The 26,046-nt window shown below is 41.6% G+C and overlaps 1 protein-coding gene across 1 annotated transcript in view; it reads left to right on the top strand.

Moving 5' to 3' along the window:
• Positions 1–26,046, top strand: part of XYLT1 (xylosyltransferase 1) — a 176,107-nt gene that overhangs the window by 81,777 nt on the left and 68,284 nt on the right. The window contains exon 2 of the mRNA XM_059484242.1: positions 2,889–3,414. Within this exon, the coding sequence (XP_059340225.1) occupies positions 2,889–3,414 (526 nt within the window). The remainder of the gene's footprint in view (positions 1–2,888; positions 3,415–26,046) is intronic.

Below are 26,046 nucleotides of genomic sequence, written 5' to 3'. Positions count from 1 at the left end.
GTGAACCTGCTGATGTATGCCCCATGGTACTGTCAGAACTGGGATTGCCGGGTTTCAAGATCTTGTCTCTGTGAGATGATTCTGCCCTGTCTTGAATGTCTTAGACATCCATGACTTATAAAATCTGCAATTAATCCAGCACTGTAAAAATAAAGTATTGCAGAGCAAGTAAAACCCATTTTGTGTTGCCAGGTGAGCACCTGATGTGCTGCTTTTTGCTTGTAGCCCTGAACTTCACAAATGAGCACAACTTACTGTCAGCAGCCGCTGCTGTACTAAGCTGGGAGTGCTGAGTTTCATTTCCTCTGCACTGCAAACGTGTGGAGCTCGTCTTGAAATCATTGTACTGTAAAAATCACACGTGGCTTTGGTGAAAGCAATCGAGAGGGAAATGCAGATCAAAGGTGGGTGGAGATTTCAGGTTTTGTGGCATTTAACACTTGCACCAACAGGTGTGACATTGCGTGAGACTGGATTTGACTTTCCAGCTGGAGTATTTGTTAAGTGTGCTTATGTTTCAAGGTGTATCTATAGCTCTTGGTTTTACACTTGTACAGCCCCTGCTTTATTTTTCGTCCCTGCTCCTCCCAAAGAGATGTCCCTGCAGACACTGGGTGTGCCACACCTGTGTGGTGGGAGTTTTTGTGCTGTTCACTGTCCCTGCAGGCAAGGAAGAGCTGTGTCTGCCTTGGAAGCATTTAGAATTCATTTGATTATTTCAGATTCCAGCATGTAGACTTGGAGAAGCATTTCCCAGAGGGAGCAAAGCACTTGAAGGAGGAAAATAGTTTAAAGAGGTGAACCATACACCGATAAATCTGCTGTTTGCTTTGCCTTTTCTCCTGAGGTTTCGTCCTGGTGTGATGGGATCTCTGCTGCAGGGCTGGCAAACTGGGAGCAAAGATTCCCATTGAAACATCACACAAGTGTAGTGTCAGATGCTGTGTGACACAAGAACTGCCCACACCTTATCTTCTGGCACTTAGTCCTGCTCCAGAGAGGTTTGGAAGGAGCAGGAGGGCAGGGTGCAGGCAGGGCTCTGTGCTCCCCAGGACATGGGAGGTGTGTGCCTCTTGCCCTGCTGCAGGCCAGGGTCTCCTTTGTGGCTAATAGGAGAACCAATTGCAAATCTCCTCTCCCTTCATTTCCTTTTAAATAACATGCATTTGCTTTACAGATTAGGATTTTTTTTTTTAATTTGAAGACAAAAATAATTTAGTGAGAGTCAGCCTGTGAGAGAGAATGTTGCCAAGATACATGGAAATATCCTGTCATGGCATTGCCTTAGAGACCTTACAAAAGGTTTATTGAAGAAAACAGAGTTGGCTTTTTTCTTTGAAGATCCATTGAAGATACAGGACAAGTGGTAGGAGCCGGGCTCTGAAAGTAATTTTTTTTTTATTTTAGTTCAGTCATTCCTGGGAATTAAGGCTGCCTTGAAATTATGTTTTGTTTATTTTGTTTCTCTTTGGTTTTCATGCTTTCACTTAAATGTTAGAATTTTTTTTTTTAATATTTCTTCCCAAACTATAAGTATTTTGCTTGTTTGAAAAATATTTGGATTTTGGTTTGTGAGTTGTTGTCTGGTGTTGGGGTTTTTTTAAACTCCTTTGCATTCATCTGTGTCTGACAGCTCAAACTCGTTGCAAACGAGACATTTTCATGGAGAGAGAATCACTTTATTCACTCACTAAACAACTTCTTCTAATGAATAAGCTATTCAAACATTTCCCATTGCTGAGCTTCAGAGGTCAAACTGATACTGACTCCCTGCATGGCCTGGGATAAGTCATTATCTCTCTCTCCTTTCTCTGCAAACCCTGACTGTTAAATAGTTCCTCCCAGAAGAGGTGTGAGAAACAATTAGCTCATGCTGATAAAATGTTTTGAATACAAAATGTGGTTGATAGGTGCTAAGAGATGCTCCCATCAGTCATCATTAGTGATGCTGTCATTTCCTAGTCTCTGATTTCAGGTTATGTGCTTCCACAAGTGGAAAGGAAACAGGACATAATCAAAAAATCTACCAATATTTTTACTCCTGTCTTTAGATGTTTTAATAACCGTTCATCATTGATTTTATCTGCTACTGTTCACTTTTGCAAACAGAGATATTTCCATGTCCACGGATCTAAAAATTGTGTCCCCCGTAAGTTTTCACAGCTGGAGCAAAAGCAGCTCAACCTCACCCATCCCTGATGCAGACAAATATTTTACATGGTCTCTTCCTTTTCCTTTATATGATAGATTTTGAATGTTGCAAAGTTATGGGCTGTGTATTTATCTAAGAGCATCGAGGGGAGGAGGATGATGGTTAAGAGCTGACACCTGAGCCTGACTCTGACCTTCCCAGGGAGGGTTCAAACGTGTAGGAACTCAAGGGAAAAAAACAAGTGCAAAATTGGGAGGGATTTGTTTTGTGCCAAAGTTACTTCACTGAAATAAAGCTGAGGCTGTACTCAGATGATGCTTTTTGCAGAGAAATGAGGCAGTTCTGGGATACCAAACTGTGATGGTTGATCACAAGGAGCGAAGGAAAGCATTGAAGGACCTGCTTTTGCTGTTTTGAAACCTGTGTCTGTTTTCTCATGGATATTTAATGGTGTCAGGGTGAAGTGTCTGGTTAATCACTGCTCGCAAACCTGTGTAAAACCTCCCTGCTCCATCTGAGATAGGGCTTGGACTCTGGCCCAGTGAGGAAGAGATGCCAGTGCAGGTGACTTGGGCACCCCAGAGGCCTCTCAGCTTTGGTCTGCTGAGGTCCAGCACAGGGGGTTTCTGCAGTGTGTTGGATTGTAATTGATCTATGTTTTCATGTAAGAAATGCTTGCCATGCATGGGATGTGACTGTTTAGTAAGATGAGTGTAATTTTTCTCCCCATTTATAGGATGGCTATTTTTCCCACCGACCGAAAGAGAAAATGCGAACAGACAGCAATAATGAAAATTCTGTCCCCAAGGACTTTGAAACTATTGATAACAGTAACTTTGCTCCCAGGACTCAGAGACAAAAACACCAGACTGAGCTGGTGAAAAAACCCCTTAGCAAACAAAAGGAGCACTTGAGAAAGAAGCTGGAAGAGGAGAAGATGAAGGAGAACTTGCTGCTGGGGAAGAACTCCAACGAGGTGGTGCAGTTCAGCAATCCCCTGGAAAAAAACAGCAGCAACAGCAACAACCTGAAGGACGTTGACAGGTTTCCCACAGAGCAGCTTATACAGAAGCTTGAGATGAGCTCCCCTGAGCTGAAATACGACCAGCCCCCCAAGTGTGAGGTGACGGGCAAGGAGGCCATCTCGGCCATGTCCCGCGCCAAGTCCCAGCAGTGCCGCCAGGAGATCGCGGACGTGTACTGCCAGCACAAGCTGGGCAAGCTGATGCCGGAGCAGGTGACACGCTTCTGTGCCCTGGAGGGTAAGTGGGGAGATGGAGAAGTCAAACACTGTCTTGGGGGAGGCATTCTGTGGGATTGGAACGGCCTTCTGCTGAGAGAAACGGCTTTATTGCAGGAATGTGTGATGGCTTGGCCCACGAAAACAAGGGAGGCTTTCAATTCCCTTTGAACAAGGGAATAATGTGGATGTCACAAGATTCCTGGTGGATTCCTGTAGAATTCACTTCCACCAGATTTTTATTGCACAATGTGATCTAGGTATTCAGCTGCTACTCCTGTTTCTTTTAGTTCTTCATCCACAGACACAGAGAAGAATAGTCAAAATCTTGCCATGCTGTGCAGGAGTTGTGTGCTTTTTGGTAATCAGAGAACAGCTATTGTAAATTTTGGAGCTTTTTGCTAACCAATACATGAGTAGCATTGCTGTTATGGCCATTTTTCTGTCACACTGGAGTCCTAAGGTTTTGATAACCCAGGTAATTATTAGAAGTATATAAAAAAATTCCAAAAGCACAGGGAAAAATCCATTTTTGTGGCTGACTTCTATTTTTAATGTTCTTGAATCAGCAAAAGTTATTTTCAAAATCACTGCTGGAAAGTCAGTTACCTCTGCTGGCCTAAGCTAGGCTTTGATTGTTGCTTTGGTTTCTCCATGCCCTCAGATCACAAGTTAGCTCTCAGCTTGCTGTCACTTTGCATGTCTGAGCTGACCTTTTTCTACTTTTCAAAAAATAAAAGTGTTTCATGTGCCACTGTTCATCCAGCTATAAGATCTCCATAGAGTAAAATGCCTTTAAAAAAAAATAGCATTGATCAGTTGATGAGAGTGGGTATTGATCAAGAAGCAGACTTACCCACAGCAGCATTTCTTTATTCAACAGTCCAGATCCCCACCCTGTAACTGGCCATGCACAGGAGGAAATGCCATGTCTTTGTCCAGGCTGAAAGTGCAGAGGGGATTTATAAACTAGAGAATAAGTCTTGCTTTGAGACTGTAGAATAACCATAGGGATACATGGGAAGCAGGGGATATTTAGTTCCTTTCATTGGGAACATCCTCTAATGGCTTGTTTACTGCACCATCACAAAGCAGTGCTTACTGCAGGGTGGTTTCAGTGTGGTAGGGAGAAGGATAGCATTGCTATGACAGGGATTAGGAGGTTAAATTCCCTGTACAGACAGTGAAAAAGAGAAGCTGCCTCAGAGAATGTATCCAAAAAAGCACTTCTCCCTGTAACAAGATTCTTAGGCTTTTAATTTAGATGTTGCATCTTACCAGGATGAATGGTCTGAGCACCCTCATTCCCCAATCCAGTGCATCTGTGACTGCTTGTTTTGGTTTTTTACCATGTCTCTTTTGGTGTTTTTCTCCCTTTCTTATCATGGTAATACTCCAGATTGTTAAGCTGGGTGGGCAGACGCTGGGGACAATTAATGGAGCAGGCAGGAGATGTGGTGTTCAGTGGGGAGAAGGGAAGAGGGACAGTAAAGGCAGCACAAGATGAAGGGAAGACAAGAGAACAGTAGAGAGTTAAAAATGGAGCAAAAGCAGACATCAGTAACAGGATGAGCATCAGTGAGTACCCCTGGGCACTGCTGAGGTGCCGCTGGTGGAACCCACTGTGATGTCCTTGCTATTCCTTCCTCTTCCTCCCCCTTCCTCCTTCAGGGCAGGCAGTCCCTGTGCTCTGTGGGAAAGCTGAGGGAGGCCAGCACCTTGCACACACTGCCCTGCACTTTTGGGACTGAGAATATGTCTTAGTAATGGGACCAGTGCTATAAATCTTGTGTAGGTAAATGTATCTCAGATACAAATATGCAACTGGTACACCTGGAAGCTGTGTTGTCCTTAGTGTGGGCAGACACTGCAACTGTGCAATTTTGCACACACCTATGGTTCTGTGCCTTGCTTGGTGATCTCCCAGGGATGCAGGGTGACTTTCCAGAAGTTTTAAACAACTGCCATCCTTAAAAACAGATTTCTCAATAAATATTTACTGCTTCTTTTCTAAATACAGGATTTATCTCTTATGCCCTGCAGTCAGGATAATAGTGTGGTCTTAGAACCAAGAACAGGGTCACATTTTACCCTTGAAGCCTTTCATATATGTACATAGCACATTGGTATAAATGCTTCCATTGTAATGTCAGAGTAAAATTCTCAGGAAAACTGGGAGCTACAAATATGTCTAGAAATATGATGAAAATGTCCAAATGTGATTAATTTAGGAAAAACTTATGTGGTATGGATATATTCCACATTAAAATATTAGGTGCATAAAGATTGAGCCTAAAATTTTTGGGTTTGCTGAGCTAGAGTTTTGTTTAGTTTTTTATTTTAAGTGGTGACACTTATTTAAAAAGAATAATTCAGAGACATGTTAGCCTAGCCAGATGGATACATGTGGAAAATGTTGATTTTTCTTTGCCTCAAGGTTATTTCCTCCTGCCTATGCTGACAGCTGAAGTTAACCACTTCAACTGCCAGATTTCCTTGGCAGAAAGTCTGGACATCTTGTGTTCCATACAAGGTCGCTGTAGAGCAGATTTGGGAGCTTTGCTGTGGAGAAGTGCAGCAGCATATGGAATGGGAGATGAGTTGCTAATGCAGGAAGCACCAGTGCACAAGAAGGTTTGGTCACCAAACCTATGGAGGAGACCCAGACCTTGGAGTCATTTCCCAAATGTTTGAATACAGAACTGTCAAGACTGACATGGGGAACCCCAAAACCTCATGAAAGCACCCAGTGCCTACTGGAGGGCCTTGTATGTGTATAATTTCATAGATCTCTTGAATTTCATAGGCCTGTTAAAGATCCATTGTCTGAGTTTCAGTGTGTTGTGGTCCCATATCTCCTCCCACTGTAGAACATAAATACTGCTGTTCTTCACCCCCAGAGTGACTCCATCCCTCATCAAAGGTGACTTCATCAACTCTGTTGGTCCTTGAAAGGAGTTGAGCTTGATTACAGGAGAGTTGGTGAAGTGCTGCACATCAGCTTTTGGGGATATAAGACACCCCATTGGTGGGGTTGCTGACAGGGGAGATGTGGGTAGAGGCACTTCATGTATTAAAAAAGTGATCTGGTGTTTGTCAGCAGCAGTCAGACATCTGGGGTCTGAGCCTGTGTGTTCAGCATGTGAGTGCTGTTCCCATCAGCTTGGTTTGAACAAAGGTTTCCTGTCTGTTTTCAGCAAAACTGTGAAGTATAAATATTTATGCATTGGAGCAGCACGTTCATCCATTATCCCAACATATAAACGTGTTCCCAGTGCTGTGGTTTCCATTGAGATGTCATCCAGCTTTTAATCCCCTTGGATCTTGTCTCAGCTGATCAAAACCATGACACTGCTAAGTGCAGCTATCAATCATGGACAGGACTCCATCCAGCTGGATTGTCAGAAATGTTAAGTGATACATTCACTTCAGTGCTTATCAACAGGAACAGGATCATAGCAGCTGCTACTTTTTAAAGTGTTTTATTGTTTCCAAAGGCAACAGGCAAAGGAAGTTGATTATAAGGAACTTCAGTGATGAAAGGAAGGATTGTTAAAATCAAGAGCATGATGTGCCCTGCTTGACGTGCAGGTGTTATTTCCTTGAGGGCTGCAGTCTCTCCAAGGGCATGGCTGCTGGAGCAGAACAGGACACGGCATCTTCACCAGTCACCTGACGTGCAGAGCAGGTGAGCTGGCATTTCCCTGCAAGCTGGCCCTAAAAACACAACACAAAGCTGTGGCACAGGAGATTGGTGTCAGAGGCTTTAGGTGCAGCCTCTCCCAGTCCCGGCTGAGAGCAGGGCAAGGGGCAGCTTGCAGGTCTCCCTTGGCTCAGAAGGGAATGTTTGGCCTTTGTAGAAAGAAGTGTGTTTTGGGGAAAATGCATTCAGTGAATGTGAGATGGGAAGTGTAGGGTCTGCACAAGGTTAGATGAGGAAAGAACAAATCCAGGCCTGTGCAGGTTGAGGAGATACCCACAGACATCCTTTGGGGAGTTCCTTTTGTCTCAGGTGACATAGTACATGGTACAGGAGACAGGGATCAGCAACCTGTGGGCAAAGTGGCAGATGTTTCCTTGCTGGAGCCATCTCTGGCCTAGTCCTGCACAGACACTGATTCTCTGCTGGGCCAGACTCCCCTCTGCTCACCAAAGCTGTCAGTGCATGTGGACCAGCTGCCTCCCTTCTTTGTCCATCATCATGCATGGTCCTCCTCTTGTGCAGAGGTACTGGGAAGAATCAGAAGTTTAAATGAGGATTCTTGTCTCTAAAATACCCATCATTCTGTACCTAGCTAAAATCCCCTTGAACCAAGCCCAGGCGAGCTGATCTGTGCCACATTACCCCCCACAGAATCCAATATTACTGTGGGCAGGAGCACAGTCCTGGAATGGCCACTGTGACCCTGCCCAACAGCAATGGGAGCACTGCAATGGCCATTACACAACTCCACATTTCAACCTGATATTGAACTTGTGATTTCTGCTTCCTGTCCCCCTGAGGTGAAGAAAAGCCTAGCTGTGACGCAGTGCCTGGATTCATCCCTGAGTTCTCTGTTTTTCATTCCATGTGATCATGGCAGTTTGCAGCCCTGCTCCCCTTGCCTTGCAGGGCTGCTGGATGGACACAGAGCACAATTCCTGCTTGGTCACTGCCACCAGGTCAGGAGCCATCACAGACAGTCCCAGGTGGCACCTGCACCAGGCCTCCTCTGGGCCAGCTTCTCCCAGCTGCCACATCCCCAGGGAAGGCTCTGGCCTAATCCTTATCATTAATTCCCCAGCTGGCTTTATTCTTGGCCCAGATTATGGCCCTAGATAGACCAAAGTACATAGAGTTTTTTGAGAAGATGTAGTTCTAGCAAATGAGAAGTCCCTAGGAAAGGAGAGCCTCCATTGGTCCTGATTTATTTCCTCTGGGTGTTTTTGTTGTCTTTTCTTAGTTTTTAAATCAAACAGGTTTTCCACTACCTTCATCCTTGTGGGGTAAACCCAGCTTACAATAAAGTAAGAAAATAATCAAGTTTCCCTCATTTCAAATAATTTATCAGCACTGGAAGAGTTTTTTGCAGATCAGACTGCCTTCTCCCTGGTTACTTACTGATAATGCTGCTCTGGCACACTGAAGCAAGTGCTTTCTGCTTCTTAGAGGCTGCTGGGAAGAAAATTTTTCATTTTATTTTAGAAACACAACCTTTTGGTTTTCAAACTGAGAGAAAAGGGCTCTGGAGCTCTGCTTACTGAGCAACTGTGCTATTACACAGGTAATAGCAATCTGAATGTCCATAATGTTTTTATCTGATGATTTCAAACCACTCAGCAGAAAGAGGTGTGATTCTCAGGAAGGGAGAGGAGAAGCCACAAGATGCCAAATACTTTTGGGGTGGAGCAGAGCTGTTCTTCAAGGCATGGAAATGAGAGCATCCCCTACAGAATTTTAAAAGAGCTGTAATGAAGCACATAGAGGATTTCACCTGCTCAATATGCATGTATGCACACAGTGACATATAAATGTGTGGTTTGTTTAGCTTTTAACATTTTGGCAGTGCATTTTTGGACTCACTGGGTTTGATCTACAGACCATTGAACCCCAGATTTGTCTTTTTCTGCTGGTTTCGGGATTCCAAATGACATTGGCTGCTGCTGCTTTCCGGTTAATCTGTTAGTGTGACAGAATCACTGTGGTGAGCTATACACAGTTAAGGAGCATGTAAGAGCCACTGCACATGCAGCCCAGACAGCATTTTAATTTGCTGCACCACAGATGACTCTGGTTGCAGTAAATTTACTGTGAGTAGACTAATTGCAAAATAACCCTAATTGAGTAGTTATCAGCAAACAACATCCTGTGGAACAAAACTGCTTACAATTAATAGCATTTAAGCCATGCACTGGTATTCTGCAGAATACTAAGATGTAATTACACCGTGTACAGAGATTGTGTTCTGTTCTGCAAACCATGTTTCCAGCACTGCTTTCATTATAAAGGGCCATTTCAAGATTCAGTAGTTGCATTTTAGGCTAAATGAATTTATGAAATAAGTGATGTGTCTCTCCCCTTAACATGTGTGAAGCAGAACCAACTCTAATAAAACCAGTGAAGCTGTGGCAGGATAAAAATGAGTGGTGCTAGTGTCTGCTCACGTTCCTCCACGTTAGGCCTGTCTGATCACCTGTGGGTCTGGAGGCTGCAGAATTGGTCCCCAAGAGCAGAGTTGCAGAAATCATCTGGCACATGGCATCTCAAGGAAACGCTGGGAGCAATGCATGACACAAGGAGTGGGGGGCAGAAGGGATGGAAAATTTATGGTCAGCAGTCCTAGTTCTCACCAAGCCTGTGTTTTGGAAAATGTTATCATTTTATGGAGCATTAAAGGGGGAGCGTGGGGAAGCATGGGAGAGGCAAATGGCTGAGGATGTCCTTGCTGTAAACTTCCTGGAAGAGAGTGTGAGGGTAGCAGGAGCTCAGTGAGTATTTTGATAAAGATTACTCTGTATGTACAGAGATGAAAGAAAAGTACTTAAGTGATCATTAATGCTTCTCAGTGATCCCCAGTGTTGATGGGGAAAGTCAAATATAACTATGGCTAAAGAAAATGGTTGGTATGAAGATATGAGCTGGGAGAGTGGGGAGAAGAATCAGAAGGACCAAGAAACCCAACCCAAAACAAAAGCACCAAATTCAACCTCCCCTGTACAAGGAAAATATGAGCCCTACTCTTTTTCATACATAATGTCTTTCATATAAAATTGTTGTTGGACCTCTGGAGTGGGCCCATTATGCTGATTTTAGTAGACAGACCCTGAAGAGGAAACATGGCATCTAATTATCTTAATTTTATTCAGTGCTAAGCAAGCAGCTGTGTACATTAGTACTGGACTGAGCTTGAGTTAAGCTTCAGTGTTATTCTTTCCTAATTCAATGTTCCAACCATAACAAAACGGTGTCAGGGTGTCAGTGTAACATACTAATTGTAAGCAGGCAGCTTTTAGATTTGCTTTTTTTATAAGCCTAAAATGCCACCAAGGACAAAGGAGCACAGATTCAGCTCTGTCTTTCTAACCACTGCACTTCTCCAAGTACCACGACTTAGCAAATACTCAGTTTTCATGGGATTCTGCAGCTGATGAACTATTATTTTGAGAATGGGGAAGTGTTATGTTCCAGAAATGCCATGCTAGCTGCAGCTCGAGGCTGCCACAGTTGAGTTTGAAGCCAATGGCACTGACTGTATTATTTTTAAAATAATTGGGGGGGGGGGGAAACTATTGACATTTAATTTCTTCCTCCTGAGCCGAGGCGAAGAATTTTTCTGTTTTGTGGCTTCTTGCAACAATGCCTTGAATACATACAGAGTTTGTTACTGTATTAAAAATATAATTAAAGGGAATGCACCCTGTTTCAGAAAGGTTTTTAAAAGGGTACATTTCTTTGATGTATTTCGGGAGTCACTGAGCTTTATGAGATCACTGGTTTGTAATGGCTTCCCCTGGAAATGAGGAAGAGTTGTTTAAGAGATCTAACTCTGAATTAAAATGCCAGCAATCTAGGCAGGAAGCCAATCTTACAGGACATTATTGCCATTTTAAGATTCCAAACCATAATTTGTTTCTGCTGCAAATAATTCTTATGCAGAAGGTAGTTTTAAAACATCCATCTTTTCTCTCCGTGGGTAATCATGACTTCCATAGAAAAACTGAATGACAAGAATCTGTAGCTGAGCAACCTTGAAAAAGATTTTGAAATTGCTCATTGTATATTTAGTCTTCCAAGTAAATGCTTGTCTTTGATAGTTTGAGAGCATGTTAGAAGTGAATAGCCCTGATTCAGTGCTCAAACTATTTTAATATCCAGCTACCTCACTGATTTATCATTTAGTTGTGTCAAATAAGTTACTCCTGATTGGCACCTTTGTAAGGAGGAACAGAGCACTCCCATCTCCCAGTCCCTGCTGCTGTCACCATCAGGCTCAGCTGAATGCACAGTAAAGTCTGAAGCATTTTACACTTTTACTATAAAATAAGATATTGGTTTAAAGTCCTGGCCCTACTGAAAGGCCCATGGCAATTGTCCATCATTTTTCCTCTCTGGCTTTCTCACCACCCCCCAGGGAGGCCAAGGAATTTTTCAGTCCTTTCTTTTAGGGCTTGTTGCAAGCTGAATGGTCTCTATCAACTCTTGTGTTCAGTGCTCAACCAGTTGTTCTCATCCACAGATGTTACTGTAAAAATGATGGAAGATTTAAGCCAAAGAGCAAAATTATGCTGCAGGAAAATCATTGTCTAGTAGCTCAAACTCTGTGGTCTCTGGAAAATAATTTGCATAGCAATTGTACGTGCTTTCAAATTGTGGAATTTGTAGGATTTCTTCTGAAGGCCTGAATTGCTTTTTGCCTTTTAAAACAGAGCCCTGTGCCTGAGAGTGTCCAAACACTCCCTGGGCTCTGTCAGCCTTGGAGCCCTGACCACCTCCCTGGGGAGCCTGGTCCAGGGCCCAGCCACCCTCTGGGTGGAGAGACCTCATCCTAACATCCAACCTGAACCTCTCCCAACAGCCTGCAACAGGTGTAGGTCCTGTCAGAGAGCACCTCACAAAGAGCTGTCAGTTAAAAGAATATTTTTCTGCAAATCTCTTTGGAAGCTTCACTACTCAGCTGAAGTTCAGGGCAGCCCTCGGTGTAACTAGAATATAATTGTTTATATAATTCTCTTTGTTGCAAGGTGATTCTGTCTCTTTTGTGGAGACTTTCTTACCCATACTAATGGAAGTGTTTTGTTGAAGTCTTGATTAATTTCTGCAACTCATTACAAGTTGTAAGAGAAACACTTTGCTGGTGAGAATGCACCTTTGCTGGTGCCTGGCTGTAAACAGCAGCTCAAGCAGCCTGGCTGCTTACTCACCTGTGGTTTTAGTGGCAAATGGAGGGTTCCAGGCTGGTGGATATTGCTGTGCAGTGGAACATTGCAATCCCTGCTATTCCCAGGCTGAAGCTCTGTGTGTGTCACTGTGCTGCACAACCGTGTGGAGCTCGACAGGAGTATGACTAAACAGAACCATACATTGTCATGTTCTGCATCTATTTCTGGGCTGTGATTCATTCTGGGCAATTTAGTGAATAGTAGAGAGGAAAAGGGAAGTTCAAAAGAGAAATTTACTGCAATGTATGTTTTACCCATTTGTACTTTCTCTTTTGCACGGGACTGAGGTGTAGGTGCTCTGGAAGAATTTCCCTGTGGCACTGAGCAGGTTTGAGGATCTGTCCCCAAGCCATTCTCTGTATCTGAGACAGTCTCTGGTCATGTATTCAAAAACCTGTGAGGAATATACCCCCTTACAGAAGGGAAAGCTGGACAGGAGAACCCAGCCTGGCTCATTTGGCCACCTTGTCAGAGAAAGAAATGGCTAAGGAGAGGTGTGGTTGAGATAAATGTGAGGAGAGCTACCAAGAGACACTGTGGAAAAGACTTGTGTATAACACACACGGGACTTGCCAAACCAGAGCAGAGGGAGGTTACACAGAACTGAAGTGGTTTTGTAAACAAATCCATAATTTTCTGCCAGGAGGTGATCACAAAGCCAAGCTTCCTGTGAAGTGTTCAAAGCAAAGTGGGCTAGAGGTGTAACTGATGTAATAAAGCAGCTTTGCTGACCCCTCCTAAGTGATGTCTTACTTCAGTAAATTTATTCTATAACCTTTATCAGTGAACCATAAAATGTCTCTATGCACTTCTGTCATCAAAATTTTAAATTCACTGAGAAATAAGCAACACAATTTTGTTCTTAAGGAGCAAGCAAAGATAAAGAGGTAGGGATTCTTGTTTTACCAATCTGTGGAAGTTTATAGCCCAAAGCAAAGCCCATCCATCCAGCATTTGGGAATAAGAACAGTTGTATGGCAGTTCTGATTCTGAAAATGTTCTACCTTGCAGATCCCTGAAAAGCAAATGAGAAAATCACTTCTGACAGGCTCATGAGGAATATTACAAGGAAGCTTCAGATGTCTCTGGCATTCTTAACCTGGTCATCAAAAAGGAAATCTTAGTGAGAAATCCTGCTAGATTCAGCTCCATCATTTACAATTGAAAAGGCTGCAGTTAGCACACAAGTTCACACATTTTCATTTCTCTCAATCATTTCTGGCTATTTGGAGACATAATTTGCCAAACATGCAAACATTTATGTTGTCATGGCATTTGCTTTCCATTGCTGCAGAATTTTAGGAAATAAATCAGGGAAGTTAGGGGGTCCCTAAGGTGCAAACTTGAAATCACTCAGAAAATTCTACTGAAATCCATTCAAGCAGAAGGATCACTTCAAGAAGAAGACAAAGGAAAGATGCAATGTGGTTGCTCTAGAAGTTATTAAAGAGCTCTAAACTAAGGAGGGACAGCAGGAATATGCTCCATTACACCATAGCATGGGCCAACCAAATTAGCTCTAATAGAAGTTAAGTCCTGGACTAATACTGGGGAAACTTGGGGTTTGTTCTTTGATGTGGCTCAGGCTCATTGGGACACCTCAGACAGCTCATGTCATGTTCAGCCAGGTATTTAACTCCATTGCAGATACATGCAGAGGAAAAATGGGCGTGCTGATGTTACAGTTAGTTTGGTGTTAATGTGGATTTTAAATCCTGTTAATCAAGAGACTTTGAAACAATTTTGTTAAAAAATAACAAGTTTTTTTTTTCTGAGTTCCCTATGGATTTTGCTCTACAAAAGTATCTTTAAGGAGGAAAAATTTTCTCTTTTCTCTCTTTCTCTCTTTTTCTGGCAGCTATCAGTATGTCTGATGTTTTTGAACCAGACCAAATCTGTTCCCTTTGTTTCAGGGTGCTTAGGAACTGTGGTTTTACTTATCATATATTTCAAAGCCTGCCTGGTGCTATATTAGTTTCCACAATAAATTTCCCAAGGTAAAGTGACAAACCAGTAATTTTTCATTATGAATCAGCTATCCATGAAAGATTGGATTTAGGTCAAAATTTATTACCCTATGGAACTGAAGCCAATATTTAACATAATGTCAGCTATCTTGATATTAGAGAATTTTAATGGCTATGCAATTTTATTCAATGATGAAGTTATTTCAGTTGTGTAGTGTGTGTCTGGGCAATTTGATATACAGAACCTTGAGATGAAAATTGGATAAACATGGAAAATGGTGATTGATTGGTGGAAGGTTGCAATAATGTCTGCCTTGATATACCTTTTATTGTTAAATTATTTATCTAATGCAATCTCCTACACTTTTAGTAGTCTTTAAGTTGGCATTAAATCGATGTTTAGGTCTTCACAGTCAGAAAGGCCTCATAACTCAAACTGATAAATATCTTCTAACACATCAGGAGGAATAATGATCCATCTTAATATCTGAAAGTAAAAAAGGTGTTATTCTTTCTATGTTCTATGAATCCCTATCTTTATTCAGATAGTAACTAAATCTAGTGAAGAGTGAATAGGAATGTGAGTTCCTTTCTGCCTCAAAGGCAGCAATAATTTTGAAAATTAATGCTGGAATTTTATTCAAATAGTAGGAGGCTTTTCATTTTTTGAGGTGGAGATAGGAAAAAATTATCTTATGGAAAAATAGAATCTCCAAATGAGTTTTCATCTTAAAGCATTAAAAATTTATTTCAACTATGCCTAAAACCACCCAGCTGCAATAACACAGAGGTGCCCTAAGTACACCTTCGGTGCTTGGTAAGTTTGTCCAGAATTCAAGTAGAATGTGAAGACCTTGCATCATCCCTGAATAATGCATTGCAGAGCTGCTGAAATATTTTTCATCATTTGCATAAATCTTGTGTAGAAGTAATTGTGATTTGACAGTTTTCTTTTCATTATCTGAGTTGAGAACTGAAACCTGTAACTGTTAGCTGGCCTAAACTGGTGTAGCTTCATTTGGATAAAGCAGTGAACCAAACCAACCCTGCAGCTTTTCGGAAATGCCATCATCTCCCTTTCGAGCAGCATCTGCCTGTGCTGAGGCAAAACAGAGGAAATCCTACATTTCTTCAGACTAATTGGATTAAGCAAGACTGGAAATTGTGTGATTCTACACAGGAGACATTTAGGAGCCCCCCAAACCTCCAGCTTCAAAGGGCAGTTTTTGTATCAGTTCAGGCTCCCTACCTGGGCCTGTTTATTGCTTTGAACATTGCAGATTTACTTTTATGATTCATAATCATCCATAAAGAAATTCAGCTGTTATTTAAAATGCTCTGTTGGGAACGCTCAGTAGTTATTAATTAATAATGCATCAGTAAAGCAACAGAAGGGCAGGTAAAGCTGCAGTTACAAGTATTGGCTGGGTCTCTGCTGCCTTCAGAGTTGTGGTTGTGTCTTGTTTCCCCAGGGTTAGCTCATCCTTGTGACTCTGGGTTCTCCTCGTCATACTCCAGGCACTTTCTGTAGAAAATACTGACTGGTGCATGAATTTATCCACAACTAAAAGTAAATCAAAATGCCTGTTAACATTAAACAGGTATAAACTTACTCCCAACATTTTTTTCAGTGCCAGAAACCTGTCAGGGACTCTTGAGAACAAAAAATCATTCAGTAATTTCTTTTAAATGAAGAAAATTTAGGGGTAAGTATAGAAAAAGGAAAAAGCACACTACAATCTACTTTGAAGTGCTTTTATATATTGCTAAAGAGTTTTATAGACAACAGTGCCAGTGAGGATCAATGCTGTGAATATCAGTGCAAACCTGGTGTCCGTGGGGTTGGAGATGGACGAACTGAATGTTGCTGCTTTTGAAGAAAAAAGAATGAATTGCTTGGAGATTTCCTGTACCCCTGCTGGCCCAGAGCTGAGCTCTGTTTGGCAATACTTTTTTGTATTTTTACTTTCATGCTGATTACCACTTGTGCAATGTGTCCTATTTTTGTGTAGTAATTGGTAATCTGGAAAATTTACTTTGTGTGCAAGATTTAATATTAGGTCCTGCTGTCATGCTGACAATGAATTAGCTTTTTGGACTCTATCATATGTTCTCAGCAGGCACATATGTAATTAAAATGAGCCCACGTTGAGTTTCCTATTAACACTCAAATCACCTTTGGCAAAAGGTCTCTGTGTTCTTTTGGGATTATACTCTGGGGCAATGTAATTACAGTGTCAAGTATAATTTTTACCTTTAAATACTTCTTCATTTACAATAATATTTAACTTTTCTATACTGGTTCACCTTTGCATTTATAAAATGATTTTGTTCTTATAAAAATGTTGCCAGCACAGGCATTCTATTTCAGATGTTGTCTTCAATTTAACAAAGTTGTGCTGTTGAACAGTAAGGATTTGGTGTCAGGAGGCATTGGATTAGTTTACATAAAAAGTCATTCCAGAAATTAAATTATTTCATAAAGTTGGTACTTGCTGTGATAATTGGGGCAGGGTGATCCAGTCTCATACAAAAAGGGCGAGAATGAATGGTGTGTGTGTGTGGATAAACAGTTCACCTTCTAGCAACAGTGTCTTGAGAAATAATATGAAGAGATTTTTCATCATTCTTTTAATGTCAAAATAAAGATGAGGGAATTAAATTATACTTGAAATAAATTGCAGCTCAGGTGTTTTTGATTCTTTTAGCCATAATGGAGGATTGTTAAGGAAGCTCAAAGTTAATCTGCATTTTTATAGATCAGGGATTGTTCAGAACTGGAACATGAGCAGAATTTGGCTCAGATATGCTAATTCTCTTTTGATTCTGATTTTACACTGTCCATTCTCCATTGATTTCAGAGGGGCTGCAGAGTAGGAGATGGACTGAAATGAATTCAGCAGATGAACTGAATGAAGTTCTGTTGTTACTACTCATTCACTACCTCCTTCCCTTAAACAATAATATTTCTTCTTGTCCCAATTACAAATCATCTTTTCCTGTCCCCTCCCTGGGTGTGCTGGGTGTCTGGGGCTCTGAGCTCTGCCCTGCCTGTGCAGGCCACGGCAGCCCTGAGCCCCCACAGCCAGGGAGCTTGGGGCTGTTACTGCAATCCTCTGCCAACATTTCTTGTTCTTCCTGGGCTCTTTCTTAAATAAACATGTCATTTTACAATCTGTGAGATGCTCCTTGCGTTTCACACATTTTCATCTCCTAAATTAGGTTTACTTAGCAGTTTTGCAGCCAGTTGATGATTTTCATGCCCTACTGTACCATAAAAGCCAAGTTGTGAATGAATTTGTTTGGGGCTCTGTCATTTAGAGGAGGAGGAACTGAATTACATCTCAACACGAGTTGTTTGAGTTTGGTTTTTTTTTTTTATTTTTCTCTTTTAAGCCTCCCTTTGTGATAGAGATGATCAAATAGCTTGTGTGTGAATGAGAGATGGCAGGAGGAAAACCCAAATATGGGAAAACAATACTGCTGGGTTACATCTAGACCTTCCAAGCAGTTTTTAGCACTTGTTTTACCTAATTAAAATGCATAGCAGCTTGGATGTGTGCCCTGTCTCACAGTGTGCTGCACCTTTAGGTTATTCTGGAGATCCACACTAATGCACAGCTCCCTTCTGCCAGGCTCCCCAGATTCAGAGGAGTGGGATGAGCTGTGCATGGGCAGAGCCTCCCTGTGCCCAGCTCCTGCTCAAACCCTGCTCAAAACCCAGGCTGGATCAGTGCCAGCTGCAGGAAATGGGAACTGCCTGGGGCCAAATTTAGTACCTGTGGCTGCCGACGTGAAATGAAGTTGCAGAATGGGAAGAGAGACTGAGGGGCAGAGTTAAGATAATTTTAGAAATTATCTCCATTACTATTTTTGTCTGTAAAAAGTCAGCATGAATTTCTTTGTTTCAGATGTTGCACAGATACTCCTCTTGTGCAGTATAGAGAAGAACCTTTTACAAGTAACTGTTTGAGCAGCTCCCTGACATCCAAGGGCCTCATAGACTTGTTAAAATCTGAGAGAAATTTATAGCTCATTTATAAGTTACGGTATTATTGTGAGAATGCATTTTGCATACAAATTCTCCCCAGATGCTTTTAACAGCAGCCAGTAACTTATTTAGTCAATAAAGTGATGTTTTCTGCACATTGGATTTTTTTAACAAAACTGTAATGTCAATTGAAATACAGAAAAATCACTTTATGTTGCTTTTGTTGAACATTTTCTGATGCTGGCAATTTGATTTTTCCCTTTGTTTTCCTTTAGTGGTATGTTAATGGGATCCTTTTATTCTGTGATGGAGTAGTGCAGTGCAAGTCCTTTATTTCAGCAACAAGACTGCTGTTTTGTTCTATCCTTTGCCCATCACTTTAAGTGTGAATATCCATCCTCATGAACACCAGCCCAAACAACTTCCATGAGAACACTTAAAAAATCAAGCTCAGTTAATTCATTCTAATTTGTTCCTTGCTGGCAAAAGCTTTGTATTGAGAGCTGTTTTCCCTGCTGTTTCAGAGGGGTGAGTGTTGAAGTGCTGACCCTGCCAGATGTGTCAGGGCTCGGGTTTGGTGCAGCTGGGCTGGGGCTCTGGAGCAGAGCAGGTGTTCAGCAGCTCCTGCTCAGGGCACGTTTCACTCGCACAGAGCCCGTCACAATGAACCATGGAATTCCAGATATGATTTTCAAGGCACCCTAATTGGATTAGAGGGATTGTGTTAAAGATATGTTGGCTATGAAATGTTTAGAGGATTAATGCCCGATGGGTTTTTTTTTTTTCTTTCTTAAACCATCTTTACTAATCCCTCTTGATCAGAAGCAGCTTCTGGAAAGCGTTCCAGCCAGGAAGGAGAGCCCAGCCCTACCTCACCCATCTCCAGGAGGAGAGACATAGGCTGTTATATGCACTGCACAGACCAAAACTCTCCCTTTTAGTCAGATCCAGAGTACTCATCGTCACTGCTGCTTTTTTTTTTTTTTTTTCTGAAAAGGTGAATATTTATGTCCTTAACATTTTCCATATTAATGAACAATTTTGGGGTGTAAGGGTGGCCTGTGTAAGAATTAACATCCATCTGTTTTGTGTTTCAACCTGTCTGTATATGCTAAAATCTAGCTCAAGTAGTGCAGTGTCATTTATTAATCAGATGTTATTGTAACTGAGCACACCATACAATTACATTTTTGAAGTCTGCTGAAGGAACCAGTGTTAATTGCTTACAGTAGAATCTATTTGCTGGTGGAAGTGTCACAATATAATTAAGTTGTGTTCCTCTGTCTGACAAGCAATACACTCAGAGAAGATTGGTCCTTTTTTCCTTCTCTCTTGAGTAAAATTATTCCCATTCCACAATAACCCTTTATGTAGTACACATGGTAGCAAGGAGTACAGATGCTGTCTGGAAGCACAAAAGCTGATCAATTATAAAATAATTCATGTGTTACTTTTCACATGGGCAAATGAGAAGTAATTTGGGTCATTTGACAAAACCATTGCTTGCCAGTGTCCTCTAACATAATGGATATTTGACAACAGTTATGTGTCAAAAAATAAGTTATGCTGAAAAATGTATACTGAGTGGAGAAACTGCACTTGTTTCTGGGGGAAGCTTGTTTTTTAGATGTGCTGTTTTACTTTAAATGCTTCAGTTCCCTCTGTTTCCGAGCTAATCTGCCAGTGTATACAAACTCAAGGCATATATGTATTTATTGTACCTACACATACATGAATCTGATATCTGACACATCTTTTATTGCCACAGTGTGAGATTCTTAGCAGTGCTTAGTCTTTGAAACCTGTAAAGTGTAACTCAAAGGGATGCAGGAGAAGCAGATCCTGACAGCTTTGCAGGGAATCTGCACAGACCTGTGCCATTTATCTTTTCTCTCTCTTTTGACTGTACTGTGAAATTCCCATTAATTTCACTCACACTGCAAGTGCCAGCTAAAACATGAGGCTAAACTTTCCCATTTTGCACCATGTTGGCACAGGGAACAGGAATGAGGGGTGATTTTTGTTTCTGCTAGTGCAGCCTTTATTCTCAGTACCTAACTTGACCTTTTCAAACTAGCTATATAAAATACATGTGAAAGTCTTTACTTTTTGGGTCTGTTTCCAACACTATGTTCATAATTATCTTGAACAGAGAATAAAGGCAGACTCTGTCCTTCCAATTCTACATTCAAAAAATAGAAGACAGATGTAATGGAATCTCAAAGGGAGGATTAACTTTGAGTTAGCAGACCAGATACTCATATGGTATAAATTCACTTGGTCCTGGCCTTACACCAGCTGATTGTAATGATTAAATGTTAATTTCTTGAGGTTATTTGGGGGAAGAGATACTTTACACAGGACTTGAAAGATGACAGCACAGTAAAACAGAAAGGGAAAACATTGATCAGGCAGGTAACAAACATGCTTTTATCTACCTATTCATTTCTTGGTAGTCTCAGCAGTACATAATATCTCCTGGGAGGTATGTGAAGTAGAGATGTGTGTAATTGCTTGTGTTTTCACTCCTTATTGATTATTCTTGCTGTGAGCATGAGAGGAAGAGATGGTGTAAAGGTTACGGCGTGCCAGTCTCCAAACACACTGGAACAGACACTCCAATCAGCAGAGGCTGTTTCAAATGCTAATTTGAACTATAAGCCTTGATATACTTCTGTTGCTGTTTTGCTTAGTATTTGTTATGTTGGTTGTTCCATAGTAACTGATTGACTTTGAAGTTTCTGTTCCTTGAAGGCTTAAACTTCCTGATGATTTTAGGCAGAAGAGAAAGTCTGAACTGAAATAAGGGCATTTTCTGCATTTTCTTCTTGTCCTGCACAAGATATCTAAAGGCTTTTTGGAGGGAAGGGAGTGAGGTTCTTCAGAGAAGAGCTGACTCCAAGGCCCATTGTTGGTTTTGGCGTGAAGGGTGGTGAGGCTGTCACTGGTGTTCCAGTTGGGATGTGATCCATCTGCAGCAGGAGGCCTGGCAGCCCCTGGAGTGGAATTCAGGCCACCTCAATCAGTAGTTGATTGTTCAGAAAATGCAAACTGTGAATGAGGTTTTATAAATGTTTCAGTCCGGCTTTGTGTCATTAGTTTTCTTGGGAGTGGTGACTTCTCTTGTATGACAAATTCCTGTTCTCATCAGTTTGGGGCTGTTGATGGGAGCATCCTTAGCAACAACCAGTGGTGGATAAGATAACTAAACACATGCTGCATTTCAATCCTTTCACTTCTTGCCTTCTGTAACCTTTCCCCTCCTAACAAGCACAAGTCAGCTCTTGGAGCACAATTGTCTCCTCCTGCAGTGAGCTTTCTGTCAGAGGAGGGTGGCTTCACATGGTGGGAAAACTCTCACACCTGATGTGTTAGCCAAAAAATACAGGACTGCTGTTCTTCCTTTGATCTTGGGTGTATTGTCATGGAACTGGTGCATTCAGGAGCTGCTCCACAAGTTCTGACTCTGAGCTGGGAATGGGCTGTGGGTTTGTCCTGAGAGCCAAGCTTGAAAATCTCTTTTATTTGAATTTCTTTCTAAGGCTGTGTGACAGAGGCATCTGTAAATAGTGGTCTTCCTCTTTTTTGTGGTTTCCAAGGGTGTTACCTCTCTAATGTCAAATCACAGAGTCAAAGAATGGTTTGGGTTGAAGGAACCTTAAAGATCATCCTGCCATGTGCCATCTGCCATGTGAAGGAACCTTAAAGATCATTCTGCCATGCTTCCACTAGACCAGATTGCTCAAGGCCTTATCCAACCTGGCCTTGAACACTTCCAGGGCTGGGGTATCCACAGTTTCCCTGAGCAAACTTGTTCAAGTATGTCACCACCCTCATGGTAAAGAATTCCCTCCTAATATCCAAACCAAATTTCCCTTCTTTCAGTTTGTACCCATTGCTCCTTGTCCTGTCCCTGCAGTTCCTGACCACAGAATCCTTGTGGCTGTTCTTGGATCTGCTTTACATCTCTGAAGTCCAGTAATGTCACTGGATATTGTAAAAATAGCCTGATGCTCATTTAAAAGGCATTTTGTATTCACCCTAATAACACTGATCACGATGTGCTAATTGGCTGTTAATTGATATGATAAACACTATTATTACAAGATTCATTCTAATTCAACATTAATTAATTTACTGTTGCTTTTGAGTGTTATTTATTCATGGCAGTCGGTAGGAATAGGGAGAAAATGCTTGACTAACACACTCCAGCAAAACTACAAATAATTGAGATTTGTCTCCCAGGAATGCTAGCATTTCCATAATTAGGATAGTCAGAAAAGCAAGCTTGTTACAGAGATGATGGGCCTGCCTAGATAAGTATTGTAGTAAATTAAGTTTAGTGTGTATTGCAAGTGCAGTATAGTGGAATCTGATAATTACTTGGTCATTTGCAAATCATAAAAATTGTTTCAGTAATGATTCAATACTGACTGCAAGATAGAACAAATTTTTTGTTTGAAATATGGTAGGCTGCTTCAAACCAAATGCTGCTTGCTTTTGCTGGATATTTAGTGAATATGAGTGTGCTGCTGCTGCACACATACATGGACCCTGAAGGTTGATTTTGAACAGTTCTGTGTTACTCAACTGCTTTTGCAGGTTTGTGATAGAAAAAAATATCTGTCCTTGTTCTCAAGGTTTTTATATTTCTTCATTTACAATGAATTCTGCAAATCATGTGAAAAAAAACCCACATTCACCAAATTTTCTGGTGCATGTTGTTGTCTGGATTTGTGTAATGGATGATGTCTGCTCCAATGGGTTCTTAAGTGAGTCTTGGAAATGCTGCATGCAGCACAAATGTTACACAACTGTAACAGGAGGATGACAAAGCTGGGGTGGAAGTGGTTTCTTTTAAATTCCCAAACTGAAAAATATCTTTAGGTTTTTTTCCCCTTAGAATAAAATAGAAAAAAATAATCTTCTAATAATCCTGCTGTGAATATGAAACAGTTCTACATGTATTCTCTTTCTACCTTTCTTCTTTCATGCCTTTTATTTTTCTGTTCATGGACAGCAGAACTGAACCCACATCTGTAATTTCAGTGAGTTTCCCTTTTTATATAAATTTTTCAGGGATGCAGAGCTGCTCATCAGCTCCCAAACTCACTGTAGAGGATCTCCCAGTGATCTCATGAAGGGAATTTCCATCTGTGAGGCAGTGACTCTTCTCCTCTGACTGCCCTAAGTTGATGCTGTCACCCTCTGAAATGATTAAAGAAGACACAAAATGCCCACATCAGCAGCTCCTTTGTTCCAAGGCAGGGCTTCTTCTTAGCATGGAAAGAACATTACTGAAATCTCTCTCTTTAATGTTAAATGCAGTAGCCACTGAGTGCTTCTAAATTATGTCTCACTGCTTCCCTCCTGCCTTGCACTGATTTCTTGCTTATGGGTTACTTGATCATATGAAGTTATAGAGGATCATAAATAGTTCCTGTAATTTTTGATAGAGTCTGAGACTGAAAAGTTGTAAAACAGGGTTGTTGACATAAAACATTACTGCAAAAAATTTGAACATCCACTCCTCAGTAGCAGCAGGATTTCTGAATTTTTTTCCAAAGTGCTCAATGCTAACTTAGAGATAAAAAGTACAGTTAAAAGCAGTTTTAAGGAAATCTACAGAACACAACTAGCAATGCTTCATTCTGTAATCATAACCATCCCTCTCTAATCCCCATGCCTGGGGACAGTTGTGCAGATGATCATCTCACCTCTCCAACTTTGCTGAGTTAAAACCCACAAGGAGAAGCCACACCTGTGACCAGTCATGGTAATTTTCTCCTTCAGGAGCTTGGTTTGCTTAGCTAGAGCCCCTCACTGGCCTGGGCAGTGGATGGGCTCAGTGGGCACACAAGGTGCTCATTCCGCTTTAGAGATAGTAGAGATCTTATTGACCAGAGGAATCTTCTGCACAGTGAGCAGACCAGAGACCAGTGGGCATTTTACATATACATAATTGTAATAATTTAAAATGGATATATGTAATCAGTGCTCACCTGCAATCTTTTCTTTGACATGAAGATCTCCATGACTGAAGATTTCCAGGACCACCATGGAAACAAGTGAATAATTTCTTAGACTGGAAGTGAAAATTGGCATGTCAAAGGTGGGACCAATGTTGCTAAAGAAAGTTTTCTAGGTGCTGGCATCGGAAAAATTGTCTTTTCACCTAAGTACAATTAACACACACTGTGCTTCAGAAGTCACCTCTCCTGTGCAGGGTGTCCTCACTGGAGCAAGTCAGACCTTCCCCCTTGAGCCTGATGGCAAGAGATGCCCTTGCTGTGATGGACACTGGGGCTTAGCTCCAGCAGGAGCTCTGGCTCAGCCCAGGGCAATGCTGCAGTTATCAAACCCTCAGACAAAGACTTCTCTCATCAGGTCCTGGCTCACTGGTGAATTGCTCAGTGACATTTTTTGTGGTTTTTATGTAACCCTCCAACTACTTCTATTACTAGGACTGATACAAAATTTTTGTGTCCTAAATGAAAACATGGTATTTATTTATTTATTTTTGGTCTTGCCACCATTTGAACAAGGCAAACCTGTTTGTGCTTTAATCAAAATGGAAAACGTTTTTAGATAGAAGCCAAGCCTGGAAATTTTCAACCTGCTGTGTTGTTGAGTTGTGAGCAATTGAAAAGGAGTTTATAGTGGAAATCTGAGTTCAGCAACTACCACTCAGCTGGCTGTTGCAGAAATGGTCCCACTGAAGGGAATGGAGCTGCTCCCAGGAGTTTAAATAGTGACTACAGAGCTCTGCCTCTTTGGAGTGATTATGGCTCATAGTCCTGCTGTAATGACAGGGCTCCTGATTGCATTTATGGATGTAACAGCAGCAAATACTCTACTGAACTGCACAGCAATAACTCTGCTAATGTCCTCTGTCCACTGATTCATGGACCAAGGCTCAGGGTACACACAGAGCTCTGCTCAGGGGGACTCAGCAGCATCCAGGTGTCTCTGGGCAGGGGAAATCTGTTGGACTGCCAGGACAATACCAAACTGAGAACAGAAGGTGATGGATTGATTTACAAAACATAAGATGGCTCACAAAATAGATTGAAAGATTGCTTTGTGCTGCTGGGGAAGTGTGATCCCATTAATTACAGGAGAGGTAAGAGATCAGCAGGCTGGCTCTGAGTTATATTGGAGGATGATTGAGCAGAATGTGGCATCACAACAAATGTGAAAATGATTGTACTGTCTTCATTATTCTGGAATTCAGTAATACTGCAACAGTTGAAGATTAAGCTCTTAATTAAGAGTATTGATTTCTCTGGACATAGAAAATACAAGCTAAAATTGCATTAGGGCTGAGATTCTCCTGTTATCTTCAAAACAGGTACTGGTTTTCCTACTAACACATTGATGTCAGGCCTGTCAGGCTTTGAGCAGGAAGCAGAAGTGGAGATTTTACTTTTCTTAGTAAGTTTGTGACAGAGCAAAGTGCTGTGGTTTTGTTTTCAGTGGAGGCAGCACAATAAATGCTCTTGGATACAAGGGCTGGAAGATGAGCTTGGGTGTGCACTTCCCCTTCTGCTGAGGTTCCAGTTTCTCTGGGGCAAGGCAATGTGAGAAGCTGCTCTTCTATCCTCTGCTCCCATTGTGTAATGAAACAGCAAACTTTGAGGAAGCTTGAGACAAGTCCTGCTTCAAGGGCAGGGCTGTTTCACCTGTGCCAAAATGCCATCAAGAGGATGTTGCAATCACTCTGACTCATATGTGCAAAGCAACTTTGAGGGTAGAGCTGTGCTCCCAATATGGAGCT

This window comes from Ammospiza nelsoni, chromosome 17 (assembly GCF_027579445.1).
Source record: "Ammospiza nelsoni isolate bAmmNel1 chromosome 17, bAmmNel1.pri, whole genome shotgun sequence".
Classification (NCBI taxonomy): domain Eukaryota; kingdom Metazoa; phylum Chordata; class Aves; order Passeriformes; family Passerellidae; genus Ammospiza; species Ammospiza nelsoni.
The sequence above is the reverse complement of the archived record's forward strand: the minus strand, read 5'-3'. Positions and strand labels throughout refer to the sequence as shown.